The sequence below is a fragment of the Cavia porcellus genome, unplaced genomic scaffold (genome assembly GCF_034190915.1).
Source record: "Cavia porcellus strain 051 isolate PalLab524CR breed Dunkin Hartley unplaced genomic scaffold, mCavPor4.1 scaffold_18, whole genome shotgun sequence".
In the NCBI taxonomy this organism is placed as follows: domain Eukaryota; kingdom Metazoa; phylum Chordata; class Mammalia; order Rodentia; family Caviidae; genus Cavia; species Cavia porcellus.
The window spans coordinates 57773483-57794557 of NW_026947501.1; the positions used below are offsets into that span (position 1 = coordinate 57773483).

Below are 21075 nucleotides of genomic sequence, written 5' to 3' on the forward strand. Positions count from 1 at the left end.
CGGCGCAGACCGGTATGGAGGCTAGCAATAACGCTGGTGACCGCCAGTGTCAAACGTAGCTGGCTGGCCCCGGGCCCCGCTCTAGACACGCGCCCGCTGGTCTGGCTGTCGGTCCCCTTCCGCGAGGTTCTGCCTGCCGCGGTAGCGTGGACGTCGGGGGCGTTGGGCGCGCAGCGTTGTTTAACTGTCGCCTCGGCTGGAGCCGCCCTGCGGACTGCCTGAAGACGACGCAGCTGGCGCTGATGCCCCGAGCTAAAGCGAGACCTGAGCAGCCCGAGGGCTTCTGACACCAGTCACCAGAGACGACCCTTAGGTAACCTGCACACATCGGTGTTTGCTTCTTAGCCCACCTAGGGTGAGAGTGAAAATGAATTCGTTGCTGCTGTTGAAAGGCTGAAGGTTTAAAGTGTTACAAGCCCAGTTCTCTAGCTTGTGTTGCAAAGTTCTATCTAGCAATATAGGATCCAGAGTCCCGAGTGCCACCAGCCACCCAAAGCTGCCCCCTGCAGGTAAGACACAGCCCTGCGCCTGCAGAGTGGAAGCCTAGTCATCATCATCTTAATCTCAGGGTTTCAAACTTTAAAAAAATACCTTTTGAGGCAGATTAACGCCTGCTATCTTAAAAGTCAAATAGAAAAGGGATGGGAAGATGTACGTTGGACCTAGAGACAGCCAGTTCGTGGGCAGCTTACCAAGAGCAGTTTGATCTGAGCCGTGGGTCACGGTGGAGGAACAAAGCGCTAGTGAGACAGAAATGGTACATAGAGTAACGAGGGAACTGTGTGAGAAAGGCCATGTATTCTAAGATGGAAAGTACCCCGCAAAGAGAAGGCTACAGAACAGGGGCATTCAGAGTACATGTTAGGGTGTTGGCTTTGGGCATATAGGAAAAAGATTTTTTCGAATAAGAGAGAAGGAGGAAAAATGGCTTGCCGTTGCAGGTTACTTTTTGTGTTTATTGGAATGAAACAAGGAATTCTGGTTTCTGATGAGGAAAAGAAGGCATCTTCTAAAAGTGACAGGAAGTAGAAACCCTAAGGTTTATGCTGTGATTTGGAAAAGACTTAAAACAGCTATTGCAAGAAACCTAAATAACTCACTAGAAAGCATTATGGTTTTAGGCTGTAAATTCATACTGCGTGACCTAGGACCAAGTTGAGGTTTCTAAGTGCTGTAAACTACTTTGAAAGCCAGATTCTACTCAGACATTTTCATGAATATTTGTAGAGCACTTTTGCTGACCATCTAAACCAAAATATGTGTCTCCATTTTTCTTTCCTGAACTCTTAAGATACCTCACATACACACACACACTTTTTTTTTTTTTTTGTACCAGGGATCAAATTCACGATTTGTGCTTGCCAGGAAGGTGCTTATGCTGATGAGCTAAATCCCTGTCCCCATACACATGTATCTAAAACTGAATATGTGGTCTTGATTTCCCTGTAGTAGATGTCATGGCAAAGGATATCACCAAGTTTAAGAGACTTTTATTTCATAATAATTGATCAAAAGAATATACCAATCCTAGATAGACACTTAAAAAAGTTATACAATACACAAAAAAACTAATAGAACTGCTAGAAGAAATCAACAAGTCACAACTGTAGTTAGAGGTTGAGAGAATTGGAGAACATTCTTCTGTCAGTAAATGATAGAACCAGGCATAGTGGTGCACACTCGTGATCCCAGCACTTGGAAGGCTGAAACAGGAAGATCATTCAGTGTTAGAGGTCAGGCTGGGCTACATGAGGAGTTCAAGGCCATCCTGAACTACACAGGGAGACCCTGACTCAAAAAACAAATAAATGATAAGAAAAGGCACCTAAGAAAAATCACTGAGCGTATAGTAGACTCAAACATCATCTACGAACTTGAAATTATGAACGTTTGTAGAACAGTTCTACAATGATAGCAGAATACACACTTTTTTTCCTTAGAGCATTAAGAACATTTCCTAAGCTAGATAATACTCAGCACTATCAAGTATATTCACTGACCACAGTGAACCAAATTAGAAATTAATAGTCCTCTGAATATTTTGTAGTTGAGAGCTTACTTTTAAATTCCCTGTGGGTCAAAGAAGAAATCAAAGGAAAGATAGTATTTGGAACTGTATGAAAATAAAAATACAACATTTCAAAATTGTGAGATGCTATTAGCACATTATCAGAAAACAGGTCTCATCAGTAATGAGTGTTTTAAAAAATTAGAAACAAATGAAGCTTAAAGTAAGTGTAAGAAGGAGTGTGATGATAGTGCAATTCATTGAAATAGAAAAAATGAAAGAAAACCAGTGAAACAAAGCTGATTCTTTATGATCAATAATGCTGAAAAAAGACTGACCACATTGAATAAGAAGTAGAAAAGACAAAAATTAACACTATTGGGAATGAGAACTTGAGACTACTAAGGAGATAGGATATTATAGTGACAGTGTTGTAGTCGGATTGGCAGGAGAACAATTAAAATCAGGACATGGAGTTTATAATATTTTATGATGGTCACCCAGCATTAACACAAGAAAATGCAGGAAATCTATCCACAACACCAACGACATAGACTATTCAGCCAAGGGCCTGAATCCCACAGCAATGTCCCACATGAGTCCAGATGAAGACCCAGAACTCATAGCAATGCCTCCCATGAGTCCAACTGGAGGTCTAGAGCCCACAAGAAGAACTCTTGCCAGTCTTTTTTCAAATCCATGCTGGGAAGGCCCAAATATCAGCGGTGGAAGCTAGAAGTCTATGCCAGTGGGGTAAAGGAGCTGTGCTGGTGGGATGAGGGTTCTATGGTGGAGCTGAGAAGTCACACTCACAACAAAGACCAGGGCTATCCTGAAAAGCACTACAGCCATTCTCAGTGACAGGGAGGCCCCAAGCTCCTCTGATGATAACACAGTCAAGTACATGCCAGGAAGCCAGCATGATGAGTTCATCCTGGAGATGAAGCAGCACATGTCTTCCCCTCCGGAGCCAGGAAGCAATGCTCGATGTAAGGACCAGAGCTTCTCTGGAAGAATCAACAGCTCAAACAGCAACATATAGAGAACCCACAACGCCTCGCCTTTCTTCTCCTTCTCCACATCTCTATGCTGGCAGCTTTCCTCAAGTGGAACATCTACACTCAGCACCATGGTGACTTAATTCTGCTGGTGTTAAGTTGACCACCAGTTTCCAATCCATAACAGTCTGTTAATAAATTCAACAACTAAGGCTAAATGAACAAATCCATTGAATGCATTAACTACTTTAGCTGCTCAAGAAGAAATAGGTAGCCTGAATAACTTCCTAGCTACTAAACATTAAATTTATAGTTAAAAATCTTCCCTTGAAGGCTCCAGATTTTAACCTCTCCTCTGGGAATCCCACCAAACATTTAAAAAATAATGCCAGTCCTACTTAAAATCACAGGAATTAAAGGAAATATTTTTCCAACTCATTCCTAACGGCATTGTTAACAAAAGTTGTAAAATATGCTTTAGCAGATGATATCCAACACTACAGGTTGAGTATCCCTAATCCAAATATACAGAATGCTCCAAAATCCAAAATTTTGAGTGCTAACTGCTCTGCTGATAAAGTATATGCAGTTATTTCAAAATTTTAAAAACCCAGATCTAAAACAGTTCTGGTTCCAAGCATTTTGGATATAAAAGATGTTGTTTGTACATAAAAAAGGTAACATGTTATAACCAGTTGGGATTTGTCCTAGGAATGCAAAGTTGGCTTTGTATTTGAAGAATTGCCAATATAATTCACCATTAAGAATGAAAAAGAAAATGGATCAGGCCAGGTGTTGTGGTACACATCTGTAATCCTACCACTTGCGAGGCTGAAGCAGGAGGATCGCTGAGGCCAGCCTACGCTAACAAGTGAGACTCCATGTCAAAAGAAACAAAAAACAAAATGAGCCCTCAAGATATTTCAAAAAGCATTTGATATCAAATATATCTGATGAGCAGGGGATATAACTCAGTGGCACAGCACCTGCCAGACAAGCTCAAGGTCCTGAGTTTAGTTCCTGATACAAAAAAAAAAAAAAAAAAAAATCCTTTCTATCCATTCCTGAGTTCAAAACAGTGAACTAGAGGTAAAATTATATTTCCTCCATATGGTAAGGGTATCTATGAAAAACATAGCTACCTTCATGCAGATTCATGAAAGACAGTGTTTTATTCCTAAGATTAGCAGCAAATCGAGGTGGTCTGGTGTGACCATTTGTATTGCACTGGGAATTATAGCCACCATAGTGAGGCAAGAAAAAGAACATCTGGGTTGAAAATGACTTTGATTTGAGATAACATGGTTGTGTCAGGGCACTTCGGCCTTGGACGTGCTGGGCTAGGTCATTCCCGCATACTGGTGGGAAGTGTTGCCTTGTGAGTTATGGGATGTCTGACAGCTCTGGCCTTTGCCCCCTAGATGCCAGTCACACACACCATGTATGGCAGCACAGATGTCTCCAGGTACTGCCTAGTGTCTGCCTCCTCTAGGGGCAGTTGAAAACGTATTCTGTATAAATAAGTCCCATGTAATCTACAGAAATGAGCTACTGGAGCTAATGAGTTTTGCAAGATTGCAGGATACAAGATAAATGTACAAAAATTAATTGTGTTGTATACTAGCAACAAACTGGAAATTGAAAATAGAAAAATATCTTTTACAAAGCATCAATAAGTAAAATACTGGGAATAAAGTTTTTAAAAAGATGAGCAAGACTTACACATTGAATACTACAAAAAAAAACTGCCCTCAGTAAATTGAAGAGATAGATCATACACCAATAAAAGAGATCATCTGAGCTTCATCAAAGTTATAAAATTTAGCCAAGCTTGGTACACAGCTGCAGTCCAGCACTCAGACTGAGGCAGAAGGATCACAAGTTGAAGCCCAGTTTGGGCAACTTAGTGAGACTATCTCAAAAAACTTTTTTAAAAAAGAGTTTGGGATGTAGTTCAGTGCAAAGGCCTTAAATTCAACCTCTGATTTTACTAAGAGAATTAATTTAAGTATGGTATGGTGGTATACACCTATAATCCTAGCACTAAGGAGGCTAAGACTGGAGGATTGCTGCCAGTTCAAGGCCAGTGTGGGCTACAAAGTGAGTTCAACGCTACACTGAACTATATAGTGAAACCATGTTTCACAATGACAAAAAAAACATAATTAGAACTTTAAAGTATACTACTGAAAGGGGGCAGCATGTTCAGAAGGTAAATGGATAAACTATGAAATGTCCTTAAAATGCAATATTCAGTGATAAAAGACAGTGAGCTCTCAAGACACAAAAGGACCTCAGGAAACCTTAAATATATGTTGCTAAATGAAAAGCTGCGTACTGTGTAATTACACAACACAACACCTGGAAAGGCAAACTGGAGACCAGGGACTGGAGAGGGAAGGTGGTTGGATGGGGCATAAAGCATTTTGAGGCTAGGAAGCTACTCTGTATACTAATGGATGCCTACCCTACACTTCTGAAAGCCCACAGAGTACACTACAAACCCGGAAGCTGGGTCCTGAGACAGTGAGGAACCAGCCCCTCACTTCTTTGTGCCCTTAATGAAAGAACTCAGCCAAGACACATGGACCATACACAAGTCTGGGTAGAGTTTATTGTAGAGTTTATAAAAAGAGACACCTTTGGGCAGTGGGGATGCAATGCCACCACTGCATCTGCCCCAAGCACAAGCCATTTGTGCATGCAGAAGTGACTCCTGGGGTTGGGGCACTCTGGTGATGAGGCTGTTTATCAGCATTTCTCTTAGGGGTTAGCCTTCCTTGTCCTTTAAGGAGGTCAGTATTGGCTCTGAGATGCAGTCATGTGTGAGTTAGGTGTCCAAGGAGGCAGGTCTGTACAAAACACTCCCTTTTCTGGTGTCATCCGGTGTAGGCCAGGCACTGGGGATGCTGTGGGCCTGGTGTGGAAACAGATGAGCACAGGTACGTGAATGCTTATGAGGCGTGACCTTGGGATGTGCCTGTGCCCTGAGATGTTACCAGTGATCATAGATGTGTTACATGTTGACATGTTGTTTTTTTTTTTTTTTTGTCTTTTTGAAACAAGGTCTTGCTCTACAGTTCAGGCTAGCCTTGAGCTCACTTTATAGCCCTAGTTGGCCCAGAACTCAAGTGATCCTCCTGCCTCAGCCCTACCCACCCCACAGTGCTCAAATTACAGGCCACGCCTGGCCTTTGTCTTAGTAAAACTGTCAGCACACGCTCTTCTGGACCCTACTTCATCCTTCCAGTCTACTAATTAACTATCTGCCCATCCGCCCAACCAGGCCTTGAACCATGCCACTCCATGGGTCATTTGGTAGTGATATATCAGCACTGGGTCACCACTCTGCAAGATGTTCATAATGGCTTCAGGGCAATATAAAGGGCTGCTAAGAAACTACACTTTCTGCTCAGTTTTTCCTTTGAACCTAAGACTGCTTTTAAAATAATCCATTAATACTTTAGAAATGTACTGTTGAGGTTTAGAAGTATATCTCAGTGGGGAAGCTTTTGTCTTGCATGCTTAAGGGCTTGGTTCAATCCCTAGCACCACAAAACAAAAATTGTTAAGGAAATAAGAAGACAGCCCATCAGAGTGGAAGAACATAGTTGCAAATCACATGTGTGATAATAGACTTAACGTCTGGAATCTTCATGAAGAAAAGATTGTGGAGTCCATGATCTGTAGGGTGCATCCAGACTCAGCAAGGGGTGCGGGCTGTTTTGTGACATAGACATGGCTTTCTCAGGTGTACCTCCCAGCTTGAGCCCTGTGCTTTGGCCTTCTCAAGCCCTCTGCACTTTGCTACACACCAGGCTCTCCTGGTGACACACACGCCTACACACAGTTCCTTCTCACCTTTCACTTAATTCTGCAGCATGTGTGAAGACTAAGATGTTGAGTCTAAACTGCTAGGAACAGTGCTGAGGACACACTTATAGATGTCTCTTACTCGTCACTGCAGGAAATGTTTCCAGACTCAGCCCCAGCATCTCCCTTTCCAGACTGTCCCTGGCTCCATCCCAAGATGTCTGTCTGGTACCGCACACCACTGGGTGTGTGTTGTGCTCAGGTCTAGGTATGGGCTTCACATACAGCATGTCTGCCCCAGGATCTAAAGCCTCACCCATCTCCTCTCACAAATTTCCAGGTTTTCCTTTTTATTTCCATCAGCACTAGAAACCCTCCCATGCTTGGTGATGTTATCCCTCCACTCCATGTCCTCTGTCTTCAGTCTTGTCTCCTTCCCTTCATTGTTGTGACTAGCAATCTTGTATGTGAATATGTAGCTGACTTGTCTTGGACACTTAAGTGCCAGGCATCAGGTTATGTTGTTTATGATAAAAAACACATAGAATTTACCATTTACCCATTTTTAAGAGCATAGTTCAGTGGCATTAACTCATTCACTTTGCCATGCAGCTGCCCATCACCATTCATGCCCAGACTCCAGCCCTCAGTCTAAAGCTCATCACAGGCTCTCCCACTCTCCCCAGCTCTGAGGCCCCATTCTGTTTCTGTATCTGTGGATTTGGCAGCTGGAGAGACCACACAGCAGTGGGGTCACGTGGTGTTTTTCTGTAGCTAGCACGTTTTTCAGCCTGATGCTGCAGTCCACTCTGCTGCCTATGTTTCAGAGCCCTGTCGTGGTACATAGGGTCCCTTGTACATGGGTGTGAGCACTGCCTTTGCCTCCTGTCCACAGGTGGTACTTGGGTTGCTCTCACCTCTGGGTCATTGTGAATAAAGTGACTGTGGGCATGGGAGAATGAATACTTCTTGGGATCTTTGCCTCAGTTCTTGTTAATATAGTCCCAGTAGTGGAATTGATGGATCTTAAGGCATTCTGGTTTTAATTTTTTTTTTTTTGAGTGCTGGGCATTGAGCCTCATGCATGCCAGAGAAATGCTCTGCCACTGAGCAGCGTCCTCAGTCCCCTTTTAAATTTTCTGAGCATCCACCTTCCACCTTTCCACAGCAACTGTGTCATTGTACATTCCCACCCACCCACCCCATAGTACCCAAAGGCTTCCATTTCTCCATGTTTGAGCAGCACTAACTCGGTTTTGTTTTGCAGGGGAGCAGTGCTGGAGCTGTGTTTTGGTTTCATCCTTTTCACCCCATACACAGTGGCTGCTTCCTCACAGACCTTGAGGCACAGCTGTGTTGCCCTGGCTGTGCTCACCATGACCTTGGAGCTGTTGCCAGTCATCTCTACTCCCAATGTCCCAGGTCCCTTAGGTGTCCCTTGCCCTTCATGCTGGCCCACTCTTGCTGACAAGACTCTTGGTGTCTAACTGGTATATCTCTCGTTTCGCTTATATTCCTGATTGCTGGCAAAGTTGAGTCCTCTTTTTTTTTTTTCTCTTTTTTGTAATGCTGGGGCTCCATACCTGCTAGGCTAATATTCTACCACTGAGCTGCAGTCGTAGACCTGATAGCTTATATATTTGTTCACAGTTTGTTTTCCTCTCTGGAAATTGCTGGAAACCACCTTTACTGTTTTGGGGATAGGATTTCTGGGACGTCCTTTTGGCTGGTGTTCACTGTTCTTGTCTGCTCTGCTGTTGCCCCCACTGACCATCTGTTGTACTGTGGTTGCCCCTACCACTCTGGAAGCCACCCTCCCTGGGTGCACTGTCCTGCTCTCTACCCTCCTCAGTGACACATGCACTTTGTGGCCTTGACCTCTGCCTGGGAAGCCCCCACCTCCTATACCATGCTACAATATCCCGTTCACCTCTCCCTGCAGGTACTGTTTCCCCCTGCCCCAGCCTGTGCCCTCAGCAGTCTGCAGGTGGCTCCCCTGTATCAGGAAGGGCTGAAGGAGCCCTTCCGGCTATTTCTAGGCTAAGCTCCACCGATCCCCCAACCCTCCTCCACCCTGCAGGAGCCATGTCTCAGGCTGCTCTGGCTCTGTGCTGCTAGATCCACTCCACTGCCACCTGACTGCTCCCCCTCGGAACAGTGGCCCTGCCACACTCTTGTCCCCCTCCCCTGGCTGCACATGGGGCTCAGCACACTGCCCAGTGGACCCTCTGTCATGCTCTAACCCATTCAGTTGGGATGCAGGGTGCTCAACCCTACACAGCTGGCTCCTGCCAGCCACTGTGACTGCATTCAGCTCTTTGTGCCCAGACATAGGTGTCCTTCCTGCCCAGGGCCCAGCTGAGCCAGCCACTGTGCCTTCCCAGGCCTGTGCCTCGCATGAAAACCACCTAGGATCCTTGAGCCAGGGCAGCCACCAGGTGTCTGCTGTGTGTGCTCCTCACTGTGGGGTTCCACACTGGCCCCAGAGCATCACTTGTCTGGGATAAAAACACCTTATGGGGCAGAGCCTGTCATTGAACCCAGAAACTTGAAACCCTTTCTCAGTGACATGGTGTGTTGAGCACCTACCTGTGTCACACCTTGCTTTACTGCTTGCTTCTTTAGGGGCACGTGAGACACAGCACATCTCTTGCCCAGTCACAGAATTCCGCGATAGAGCCTAGTGCTTTTAACCTGGAGGCTACAAAATCTGGAGGGACTACCTGTAGAAGCATCCCTCACTGCTCACCATGCCCAGCTGCCACCCTCGTGATGGAAGCCCAGGGGGGTGGCCTCTTGTAGCACCCCACTCCATGCTCAGAGCTGTGCGCCTCCCCAGGCTCCTGTGACCACCGGACAGCAAACCCACCATGTCTGGACCTCAGCACACGGAGCTAGTACCAGATGCTCAGGGAGACTCCTGCTTGGGCAGGAGAGATGAGGATGCCAAGGAGGGAACGCAGAGCTCCCACCGCATGCTGGGCTTCAGCGATGCACTGCTGTCCATCATCGCCACCGTCATGGTTAGTGTGGGCACTGCCGCGGTTTACCTGGCTCTCCCAGGACCCTCAAGTCCCTAGTCCCTCGGATGGGTTGGAGCCCCCAGCATGTGCCCTGAGTCCCCAGTACCACAGCCTCCCAAGGGCGCCTAGCCAAGAAATGTGTCTTCCTTTGTCATTGTTCCTGCAGATCTTGCCTGTGACACATACGGAGATCTCTCCAGGGCAGGTAACAGGGTAGGCTTCTCGGTCTAGGGTGGGGGGACAGACTCCTGCTGAGAGAAGTACTTAGCCACTGTGGCATCTGTGCTTGCCACCCAGGCAGAAAGAGGAAAAGGATGTATAAGAGCACTTGTGTCCATGGTCAGCTTGCTGAATTGGAGAGCTCCACATGTGGGAAGGCGCCTGGGTGTACACTGTGCCTTGCTTTTCCCCACATGACCCAGGCACCATGTGACAGAGCAGTAGAGTTGCTATGCTGTGGTCAAGGCTGAATGGGAAGTTGGGACGCCCTGCACAGGGCACGTCCAGCTGGCCACAGGGCCCATGGCAGCCCAAGCTGTCCATGTTGTTTGGGGAAGCTGGCTCTGAGGGAGACGTGGCTCCTGGGAAAGCTGAGGTGGGCAGGGTCCGGAGTGCAGCGAAGTGCACATCTCACCACAGGCTCAGAACGGAGTTCTCGGAGTGCAGCCATGAGACCGTGAGAGGCCCAAGTGAGATCATGTCACCCCAGCACTACTCGCTTGCTGGGCAGCGAACCCTCTGCATTAGCACTATCTTGGAGACTGAGACTTTTTGGTGCTCTCAGTCCTAACTGGTTCTCAGGAAAATTTTGGATGTTCATGGACACATCCAGAGAAAAGTGATGAAGCCTGGCTATCTCCTAAGGGAGTCCCAGACAATGCTGAAGAGCACTTCATACCTGAGCCCTCTGTCCTTAAGGAAGAGGCTGGGCATGGTGGCGAACACCATCTACTCAGAAGGCTGAGGCAGGAGGATTATAGGTCTCAAGACCAGACTGGCAACTTAAGAAGACTTGTCTTCTTAAAAAGAGTTGGGACATAGCAGAATGGTAGGTTACTTAGTGTATATGATGCCCCAGGTTCAATCCTTAGAACCAGAGGGTAGAGGGGTAGAGGGGACCAAACCAGTCAATGCTGAACGTCCATAATTCAGAATACAATAGCACTTGAAGAGCAGCTTCATGGCTGAAGTTTGTGGCAGACTCAAATCTACATTCACATGGGCCGAGGAGTTTAGGAGCCACAGGCTTCAGGGTTGGACCCTTCTTGAAAGCCAGGACTGAGCACTGTGCTAAGGAGGCCCTACCTGCAGTCCCATAAGCTTTTGTGGGCCACTTTCCTGGACAATGCCAGGTCTGACCCTGCTGTGCTGTCAGTGTCCTCGTCCCAAATTTATGTGTTGGAATGTAAACCTCAGGGTGATAGCGTAGGGGATTAGCGAGCTTCTGAGGGGTGGCTAGGCCACTGCCCCTCTGTCTTTCCTGCCCTTTTGCTCTGCCTGCTCACTTATGGCTCATCTGTGTTCCTGGTTCCTCCCAGGAGCCTGGAACAGAAGGCCTTCCAGAACACTGACCTCTGTGGTGTGCTGGCGCCTATGGACATCTGCCCCACAGTACAGCAGTGACTCTGGGGCTGGGGGCTAGAGGAGGGAGAGGGGTAACCCAGGAATATAGTCACTGTGTTTTCATAACAGTGCTCTTTTACTCCAGGAGTTTGACAGAAGTATGCAGAAACTTCTAGCCACCAGGATTGCTGTCTACCTGATGACATTTCTAATCGTGACGGTGGCCTGGGCCGCACATGCCAGGTAGGGGTCAGTTTTGTCCAAGGTGATGTCCTCACCATTGGGACTCACTAGATCTACACTGACCAGGGTGTCCACAGGCCCTACACCTTATCATGTGCTTCTCCAAAGGGCTGGGGTCAACAGGCCAACCCCGCTTGCTCTTTCCTCGGGTTCTTGTTCTGAGCTTTGTCCTGGGACAGTGGAGGGGACATACACATGCCCAGGCAGGCCTTTTCCTGAGCCACTCAGCACCTCCTGCTGGCCTTCCCACCTGGCATGCGCAACAGCCAGCCAGGGACTCTCCTGCTACAACAGGCAGCAGGATAGGACAGATGAGTTGTGTTGGTAGGGCCAGGGCCCTGTCAGTACCAGCTCTGTCCCACTCCCTGGAGGGCAAGGGCTGAGCTTTGATCTGGGGAGAAAACAGATCTTCAAGATCCAGGGGCCCTGACTGCCAACCTTGGCAGCAACATTGTAGCCCCAGGTTGTGGACGTGCAATAGTCTGTCCAGAGGAAGTGCTTGTCAGTCAATGCTGGGGAACAGAAAAAGCCACAGATCTTGCTAAGTGTTTGCACTGTGCTGGAAATGCCACACATTTTATGTCATATTCTGTTCTCAGCGTGGTAACTATTTCTAGTGGTGCCTATGGCCTGCCATGGTCAGATCTCAGGGGGAGGACTTTACTTTTCTCTGTGGTGTGTGGGAGGCTCATGGGCTAGCAGTACTGGGTGGCTGCTGGCTCTGCCCAGCTGCCCTGGCTGAACATTGTGGCTCACTCTCCAGAGGCTCTATACCGAGGCCCTGTCAGCAGAGTGGGTGCGGGGCTTGGGCCTGCTCAGGGCTGTGAGAAGCTGCTCTGTGCTTACTGCCTGCTCCAGGATGCTGCCTACATGCACAGTCAAGGCGCTCGGCACTCCTGCAGAGCTGCTGGGTCCCAGGCAATGGCCCTGTTCAGCTTTCAGTGAAAGCTGAACCCTGAGCAGGACTGTGCTATCTGCAGTGTCTGGAACCAGGGCTGACATTGCTAGGGAAACCCTGGGGTAGGGCCCAGATCTGGCAGGCCAGGCTCATATTTTTCCCTGGCTAAAGGTAGCTTTAGCTCAGTGTGCGAAATCTTGTCAAAGGAATGGAAAGAGCACTTTGTGGAGAGCAAGCTGACTGTATGAGGGAGCCCTTGGTATATGCACCTGCAGGCAGGCAGCTAAAGGATGCTCCCCAGGGCTTCTGGGCCAGTCCAGCCTCTGTGGCTGTCCTGGCCCTGGCCCACAGGATGAACTTGCTCCAGGGGCTTTGGAAACACTGTGCCCATGTACACATTTGTGTCTGCAATGGTTCTTTTCAGAGCTGAGTACTTTAAACTGAAAGCAAAACAAGAGAACACGTGGGAATGAAGAATATGTTTTTAGGGGAAGTGTGTCATTGTCTTTGAATTTTCTGAACCTCATTTGCAGAGCAGTGTTTTGGTCAAAGGTCACGTCTTGGGCCGGGAATACAGCTCAGGGGCACAGTGCCCGCTAGGAATGCCGTGACTGTGTGCTCTATCCTGTTCACACCACTTCTAACCAACGGCCCCTCTCTTCCTGTTCTCACCTTGTGTAGGTTGTTTCAGGTTGTTGGGAAAATAGATGATACACTTGCCTTGCTCAACCTGGTAAGTTTTTCCTGTCCTTTTGCAAATGTTGGTTTGTAATGTAATCCCCCAGGAGGAGTCAAGGCATGGCCAGCTGCTTATCTCCCAGCTCTGGCCCCTCAGGCCCTGAAAGCCCCCATGTCTCAGCAATGTGGCCCAGAGCTCAGCTGTGGGCCTGAGGATGCCAAGGAAAGCTACCCCACCTGCCCATCCTGGACAGGGACACAGGCCTCTAGGCACCTGGCCACTGCCCTGCAGTGCCCCTATCCCAGGCTATGCGACCTTGACCCCTCCCTCCCTCCTCTCTAGGCATGCATGATGACCATCACTCTCCTGCCTTACACAGTGAGTACAGCCAGCTCCCATCCCTGCTTAGAAATGCAGGGCAGGGAACTGGTTCAGGGACTCGGCCATAGGGCTGCAAGGAGGGGAAAGGTGTGGCGATCAATGGGTAAAGGCACAGACCACTTGGACTGGGCACAGTGCTCCCCGGTTCTTGGGAGGCTAAGGCAGGAGGATCTGTTGAGTCCAGTCTGGGCAACATAGTGAGACCTGAGACCCATTTGAAAAAAAAAAGGAACGAAAACCAAGAGACTACAGATGAGAGGGTCACTGGCCCCCCAGCTCCTGCCAGGCCTTGCTGCACTGTGCCCACCTATCCCCATAGGGCTGAAGCAAGAGTGCATTCAGAGTTTGATGTTCACATTCAGATCTCATGTTTACACTCAGTTTGATACTTACAGTCAGTCCAACAGTGATACGGAAAATTCAGATCTGGGGACTCACAGTGGATTTGACAGTACTTTAGCATTAAGGCCTGCTTCAGTGGGTGGGATTGCTTCTTCGGGGGGCAAGATGGACAGACCCCCACTTTGCCCTATCCCCAGCTGAGCTGATTCTGTCTGCTGCACGCAGCATGGCTCCAGGAGGCACACTGCAGTGCCAGCTCCAGGGCAGGGCCTGATAATCTCATGAATTTTGTTTTTGGACACAGTTTTCCTTGATGGTGACCTTCCCTGATGTGCCTCTGGGCATCTTCTTGTTCTGTGTGTGTGTGATCACCATCGGGGCTGTGCAGGTAGGGTGCCGACTGGCAGGTGGGAGGGTGCACATGTGTGGGTGCCAACTGCCCTACTGACCTGGGCTGGATGTCCTCACAGCATCAGGCACAGGGCAGGGATTCCCATCCTCACCTGGCACACCCTGGGGTGCCCAGCCACCAGGAGCCCCCCCAGCCCCTGCCTGTGTATGCTGACCAAGGCTGCCTGCCCACCCACAGGCGCTGATCATAGGCTATGCCTTCCACTTCCCACACCTGCTGAGCCCGCAGCTCCGCAGCTCCACCCACAGGGCCGAGACCCAGCGGCACATCCTGCTCCTCGTTCTCCGTGGCCCAGCGCTGTGCTTTGCTGCAGCCATTTTCTCCCTCTTCTTCTTCCCCATGGTGAGTGCTGCTGGGACAGCCCCAGGGGAGGGCTCAGCTCAAGCACAGAAGCCCAGACCTGCCAATGGGCTTGAAAGCCAGCAGCCAATTTCTATTTGAATGAGAACCCTAGCTTGGTAGTGAGTGGCACAGACATCAGAGCCAGCTCGTTGACTGTTCACATGTACACTGTTTAGTCCACTGGGTTTCTAACCAGTAGGCTGCACCCTGGGGGAAGATGCTGATGAAAGTGTTTAGTGGGCATGTCCAGGACTGTAGTTGTAGAGCAGATGAGCTGGTGAGTACCTGTGACCTTACAGTCATTGCTGAACACCTGACCTTGCTGGCCCCTCCCTCAAGGGCCAAATCAAGAGGCCAGGCAGAGCAGAGTACCTTGGCAGCAAGGCGTCTGGTGAGGGCAAGAAGGCGGGTGGACTTCAGTGTGTGCTGAAGTCCATGGCTGGCCATGTGGCCTGGTTGCTTCACAGATATCATTTTGTGCTGGCGGCAGCTTAGGGAAGAGATGAAGGCAGTGGTTCAGGCTGGGGCTGGACCATAAAGAGGTGGCAAGAGGGATGTGAGTTGGGCAGGGTGTCCTTGGTTATATTCACTTGGTCAGGAGCAGCAGGAATGGGGACAGGGTGGCCAGCATGGGGTGAGGACAGGTAAGGCCTGCACAGGCAGGCAGTCATCAAGGAGAGCGGGCATGATAGTAGTGGCCTGCAGCCAACTCCTGGCTTGAGAGGGACAGTCCAAAGGTGGCAGGCATGTCTGATGAGGCCAGGTGGAGGACAGCAGGCAATACGTGGAGAGGCTGTGGTGCAATTCTCTGTCATCGCATTGAGCTATAAAGAGTTATGCCCCTGTTTGTTGTCCAGTGTTCTCAGTCACAGATGCTGGGTTTTTAGGCCTTTGTGAGCAGTGCTGCTGTGAAAGTGGATGTGCCACCTCTTCACATTTGTCTTGAGATGTAGTGTACACACCCAGCAGTGGACTTGCTATATCATGTGGTTGTTCTAGGTTTAGTTTTTTGAGAACTCCACGCTGTTTGCCATAGTAACAGTGCTATTTGCCTCCCCATCAGCAGTATGTGAAGTTTCTTTCTCTACATCCTCATCAACAGGTGCCATCTCTGATTCCAGGGTCCTGGTGTTGGTGGTGATGCCCCCTTGCACTGGGTGTCCTTTCTGCCAAGTGTCTTCCCATGTCTTAAAGCTGATCCCAGTTGGGTTCCAGTCTTTTGTTGAGTTGTAATCACTGCTTGTGTTCCCATCAAGCTGCCACTCTATCTGTGGATATGCTTGCACTCTGCATAGGGTCCTGAGCTTGGGTTCTGTATCTTCACCTATGACAATGCCGTGTTTTTCTTGTCTCTCCAGCTGCCCCTTCCTTGGAGTAGCCTCTAGGTTCCAGGGTGCACAGCTCCCACCCTGTGAGAGCAGGTGCTGACTTTCTGTGTCTCCCTGCAGTCATACCTGCTGATGGTGACCATCATCTTCCTCCCCTACATCAGCAAAGCTGCCAGGTGGTGCAGAGACAGGCTCGTGGGTAGGCACTGAGGCCCCTGAGGATGTCAGGTGGGGCTGGACACGCTGCATGGTGACTCTGGCTGGCTGCCCTGATCCCTAGTACCCTACCCATCTCCTCTCTCTGGCCTATATGACCCAGCCCTTGGGGATGAGGGTAGTGATGGTCATGTTGGCCCCACAGTCACAGGAACCAGGCCAACTCCTCCCTCCTGGCATATCCATAGGTCACGGGCAGCCCCCAGACCACAATGTGGAGCTCTTCACCTTTGACCTGCATGAGCCCCTTAGCAAGGAGCGTGTAGAAGCCTTCAGCGACGGGGTCTATGCCATCGTGGCCACATTGCTCATCCTGGACATCTGGTGAGGACCCCACTAGTGGCTGTCCAGTCCCCTTTCAGGTGCCTCGTTTGTGAGCTGAGAGCATATAGAGGAGGAGTGGCCCCACACCAGAGGTGGCAGGGTTCCCAGAAAGTGGAGGGAGGGTGGTTTGGAGTTGGGGTTCCAGGTAGAGGGGACCTGGCACAGCATGGCACCCCTGGGGCTTAGTCCCCTCTGTGTTATCAGCCCTTCCTCTTGCCACTGTTGACACTCAACTCTGCTAGATTTCTGAACTCACTGATGGCTTCTTTTTCTAAGTGTCCTATTCACTTAAGTCTTTCTTGAAAAAAAACTGTCTGGTCCTCACTCCCCATCTCAGGGCACAGTCGCTGCATTAAACATGTTGAACATTCTGGTTTTATGCTCTGTATCTGATAGTCTTACTTTCCTGATACTGCCTATTTAACTCATTAAGTTTTAAAAATTGGAAGCAAACCTTTCTTAGTACCTCATTCCTGAGGCCTTGGTTTAAGAATATCAAGGACAGACTGGGAATTTAGCTTAATGACATAAGCACCTGCCTGGCAAGTAGAAGATCGTGAGTTCAATCACCGGTACCAAAAAAAAAAAAGATTATGAGGGACAATCTCCCCTTGCTTCTCCTTAGGGGTAGGAGGATGTGGCTGGGGCAGACAGCCTGGCCGAGGAAAGCCACTGTGCCCTGTGGATCTTGTCCCATGCAGCCCCCCAGGCTTTGTATCCTGCCTCCATCCTGCCCACTCATTTTGCACCCAGCTGATAAAAGTTGCTGTTCCTTGGTGCCCACCCCAGATATACCACTAGAGGACAGCTGCCCACCCAGAGTGGTGTCTGGTCCCTGCTGGTGCTTCTCAGAGGGGTGCAGAGGCAGGGAGGCCCCAGGCTTTTGGAGGGCTGGGCTTGCCCTAAACCTGCTGGTCAGCAAGGAACCCACAGGTACCAGGCAGGTATGCATTTTGATGAGTGCTGGAGGTACTTAGCAGTGTGATGAGTATCTAGCAATTCTCCTGAAATGTATTCTGTGACACTTAGACCCTCTCCCACCTGGGCCTAGGGGACTGGCACAGATGTCCTGTGTTCTCACTTCCCAGCGAGGACAACGTGCCAAACCCCAAGGACGTGATGGAGAAGTTCCACGGCAGCCTGGTGGCAGCCCTGGGTGAATACGGGCCACACTTCTTGGCATACTTCGGCTCCTTCGCCACCGTGGGACTGCTATGGTTCGCCCACCACTCACTCTTCCTGCACGTCCGCAAGGCTACACAGGTTATGGGGCTACTCAACACACTGTCACTGGCCTTTGTGGGTGGCCTACCCCTGGCCTACCAGCAGACCTCAGCCTTCATCCGGCAGCCCCAGGACGAGCTTGAGCGAGTACGCGTCAGCTGCGCCATCATCTTCTTTGCTAGCATCTTCCAGTTTGCCATCTGGACCGCAGCCCTGCTGCACCAGGCGGAGACACTACAGCCAGCAGTGCGGTTTGGTGGGCGAGAACATGCCTTCATGTTTGCCAAGCTCGCTTTGTATCCCTGCGCCAGCCTGCTGGCCTTCACTGCCACCTGCCTGCTGAGCCGGTTCAGCACAGCCATCTTCCACCTCATGCAGATCTCCGTGCCCTTCGCCTTCCTGTTGCTGCGTCTGCTCGTGCGCCTTGCCCTGGTGGCCCTGCAGGGCCTACAGTCCCTGCGGCAAGCACATCTCCCACCAGGCCAGGCCAGTGAGGTGGACACTGACACCCAGTCCCTCCTGCCTGCCTCCTGCTAGCACTACAGAAGCCATACCCACTACCTGCCCATCCCACCAATGCTGTAGATATTCTGTCCACTGTGAAACACTGTCTATCCAGAGGATGTATGCTTCTCTCTCTGCTTCTCCTCACCCAGATACTGCCAGAAAAATACTGGTCTCTCCCTTAACTTCAAACAAGCTGCCCTGGGTTTGCATCTGAATGGCTTCAGGCAGCCAAGCTGCCCAGGACCCCAGATCCTCTGTCCACCCCACTCCATTTGCCTTGGCCTCTGCCTGAAGCCCTGAGCAGCACCTCTCTTAAGATTCAGCTGGTTGGACTGGCTACCCAGTTCCTGCAGCACTACTGGGGCCCTCAGTCCAACTGGCCCCTCTCCCCATGCTCATTCACTGGACACAAGAACAAGGGAGGGCACTACAGGACACAGAAACCCAACTCTATTTGTCCCAAGTATAAGATCACATTCAGGTAGCAGTAAGTCACAGGAGGAGGCCTAAGGTTCAGGATCACAGCCCTATAGGTGATCTCACTTAAATAGAAGACAGACCACACTGAGCACAATTTACAAACAATTTAGCAAGTTGAAGTCAAAGTCTAGCTATACCATTAGAGACTTTTCTGGAGATGGTAAGTGATGTAAACATAAGGACTGCTATGCCGAGCCCCAACAGAGTAGGGTGTGTGTGTCTGCAGTTTTCACAGAAGCAGGGAAGGGATGTGGTGTGGCACATTCCAGGGAGGCTGCTGACCACTCTCAGGGCTGAGGCCCACTACAGTGCAAACCCAGCACCATAACCTGGTGGTCCCTTGCTTTGGGGAGCTGCTGTAGACTCCCTGCATGTGTGAGCTGCTTATTTTTGGTCAGATTCCTCCAGCATGGGGGGAGGGGGGTGACAGCTGTTGGGCACAGAAAGAGCTTCACTCACACCAGGCAGGTCCCAGCACAGCATTCCCTGTGGGGCTCAGCAGCAGTGCTGCCTGGGTGGAGTGGGAGCTGTGTCTTTGTCAGTGCACATAAATCATAGGTTGCTGGCAAACAGCATTATGTAAAGTGCTACATTTAACAACAAGGGCATTAAATCCACTCCACTCCTCCATGTGGCAGGTGTTATTTACATGTTCACTCGATTGGACCAGGAAGCCCTGCTTCTGGTCCCCTTTAAGCACTACATGCTCACCCAGGGGCTTGAGAAGGAATGCTCGGGGCCCAGCCCGCACTCCAGCTGCCACATTGCAGCCACCCACGCTCACCCTGCCAGAGGGTAAACAGAGATCCCCTCTCCCAAGTGAGACTGGGTACCACCCAGCACCCATGAACACCTTCCCAGGCAGAACCCCATTGCAGTGATAAGGGAGGAGTCAAGGAACACCTCTGAGCCAGGCAGGAGGCAGTCACCCCATAACCACCAGGGTGGCACACTGCCTGCCCACACTGGGGAGGAACGCCAGATGTCTGCTCCAAAGGGACATCCAGGGGATAGCCTGAGGGACATGAGGCCGCCAAACAGTTCATTCCAGTGCTATGCTGCCAGGAGCCCTGTGCTCCCCTGTCCCAGCCACTATGCAGGGCTGGGGAAAAGAAGCCCCCATCCACCTAGCAGTTTCCACGTGACACTGGATAGAGAAAAGGGCTGCAGGCATCCTGGCCCCAGGAAGGTAGTGTGGGCAGGGCTGCAACAAGTCCACTGAATGGACGGCTCCAATGCAACCTGGACCTCTAGGCCCCTACTTAGCGCTGCCCTCAGGGGCAGGCACAGCATCCCCCCTGATGGCTGCAGGCTTCCTGGGCTTCTGCTTGGCCTTCCTCAGCATGTGGACCTGTTCCAAGATGGGCAGGATGGATCAGAGCTGGGGACACCAGGTTGTGGCCCTGGGACCCGGATGCAGCCAACCACTGTCAGCTCTGCTTACAAAGGCGCTGTTAGAGGTAGGGCAATGCTGCAGCCTGCTAGGCTCCTTTTGTCCGGGCCCTCTTTGAGAATCCTGGTATCTCCACTGAGGAGTACAGGGCCTGAAAGGCTGACCGCCCACCTGAGCTCCCAAGGCTTCCTGATGCATAGAGGGCCCAGGCCCACCCACCCTTCAGCTGCAGCCACCCACCATACCTTGGGACCTGCAGCTGAGATGATCATGTGTCCTGGGGCCTGGACCCAGGGCTCACCATCTACCTGCACAGGTGTGGCCTTGAGGAGTGTGACACGGAAGTAGGATCCCTGGGCGATGCGAATGCCAGAGCGCAGCCCGCCCTGTACCTGGCCCTAGGAGGAGGAGGAGGAGCCAGTTTAGCAGGCCATGGGGCAGCACAGCAGCCTGCCCATGGCCCAGTGCTCACCATGTGCATAACTCCTGTCACGCCAACTACCTCCAGCAGCCCATCATCCATGCGTGGCTTCTCAAACCTTGAGTCGCTGTCAGAGCCCCAGAGGTCAGCTCCTGAGCCCCAGCTGCCCGAGAGACAGCGGGGTGTACCAGAGTTAGGCCCAGGGCCCAGCCCAGCCTACGCCTGCAAAGCCTTGTTGCGGCAGCACCTGCACACCTGGGGATGTTGATGAAGATAAGGCCCTCGATGCTGGGAAGCTCCACCTCCCGCTGCTCTACCTGCAGCCGGATCTCCTTGTGTAGGCCACGTGAGTGGCTGATCTTCTGCAGCCCAACTCGCACATACACACCCTTGTTGTGGAATCTATGGGGCACAACAAGTCAGCGTCACAACTAGGGGCAGCACGTGGCCAAACATGGTGCGCCTGCCCACCCCGCAGTA

The 21075-nt window shown here is 50.5% G+C and overlaps 2 protein-coding genes across 8 annotated transcripts in view; one reads left to right on the top strand and one right to left on the bottom strand.

Annotated features, from left to right (window-relative positions):
* Tmem175 (transmembrane protein 175) lies at positions 1–18417 on the top strand. 4 transcript variants are annotated; one of them, XM_013147351.3, is made up of 11 exons: positions 3–313; positions 9445–9842; positions 10009–10047; positions 11551–11648; positions 13228–13279; positions 13568–13603; positions 14253–14336; positions 14538–14702; positions 16151–16229; positions 16435–16570; positions 17659–18417. In XM_013147351.3, exons 2-11 carry the CDS (start codon positions 9690–9692, stop codon positions 18329–18331), a joined length of 1515 nt encoding a protein of 504 aa, XP_013002805.1. In that variant the 5' UTR covers positions 3–313; positions 9445–9689; the 3' UTR covers positions 18332–18417. The 4 variants fall into 4 exon arrangements, with proteins under 4 accessions (XP_023418760.1, XP_013002806.1, XP_013002805.1 ...); XM_003465012.5 differs by having other exon boundaries at positions 9659–9842; XM_023562992.2 differs by lacking the exon at positions 13568–13603 and having other exon boundaries at positions 1–313; positions 9659–9842.
* Positions 5643–21075, bottom strand: part of Dgkq (diacylglycerol kinase theta) — a 25357-nt gene continuing 9924 nt past the window's right edge. For 3 of the 4 annotated variants that reach the window (XM_063230056.1, XM_013147350.3, XM_003465011.5), the window contains 4 exons: positions 20851–20997; positions 20647–20758; positions 20420–20572; positions 18730–20132 (listed from right to left, as the gene is read on the bottom strand). In XM_063230056.1, coding sequence (XP_063086126.1) covers positions 20040–20132; positions 20420–20572; positions 20647–20758; positions 20851–20997 — 505 coding nt within the window. In that variant the 3' untranslated portion in view covers positions 18730–20039. Of the gene's footprint in view, positions 5924–18729; positions 20133–20419; positions 20573–20646; positions 20759–20850; positions 20998–21075 lie in introns of those variants that run through there. The other variant, XM_013147349.3, reaches the window with a different exon arrangement.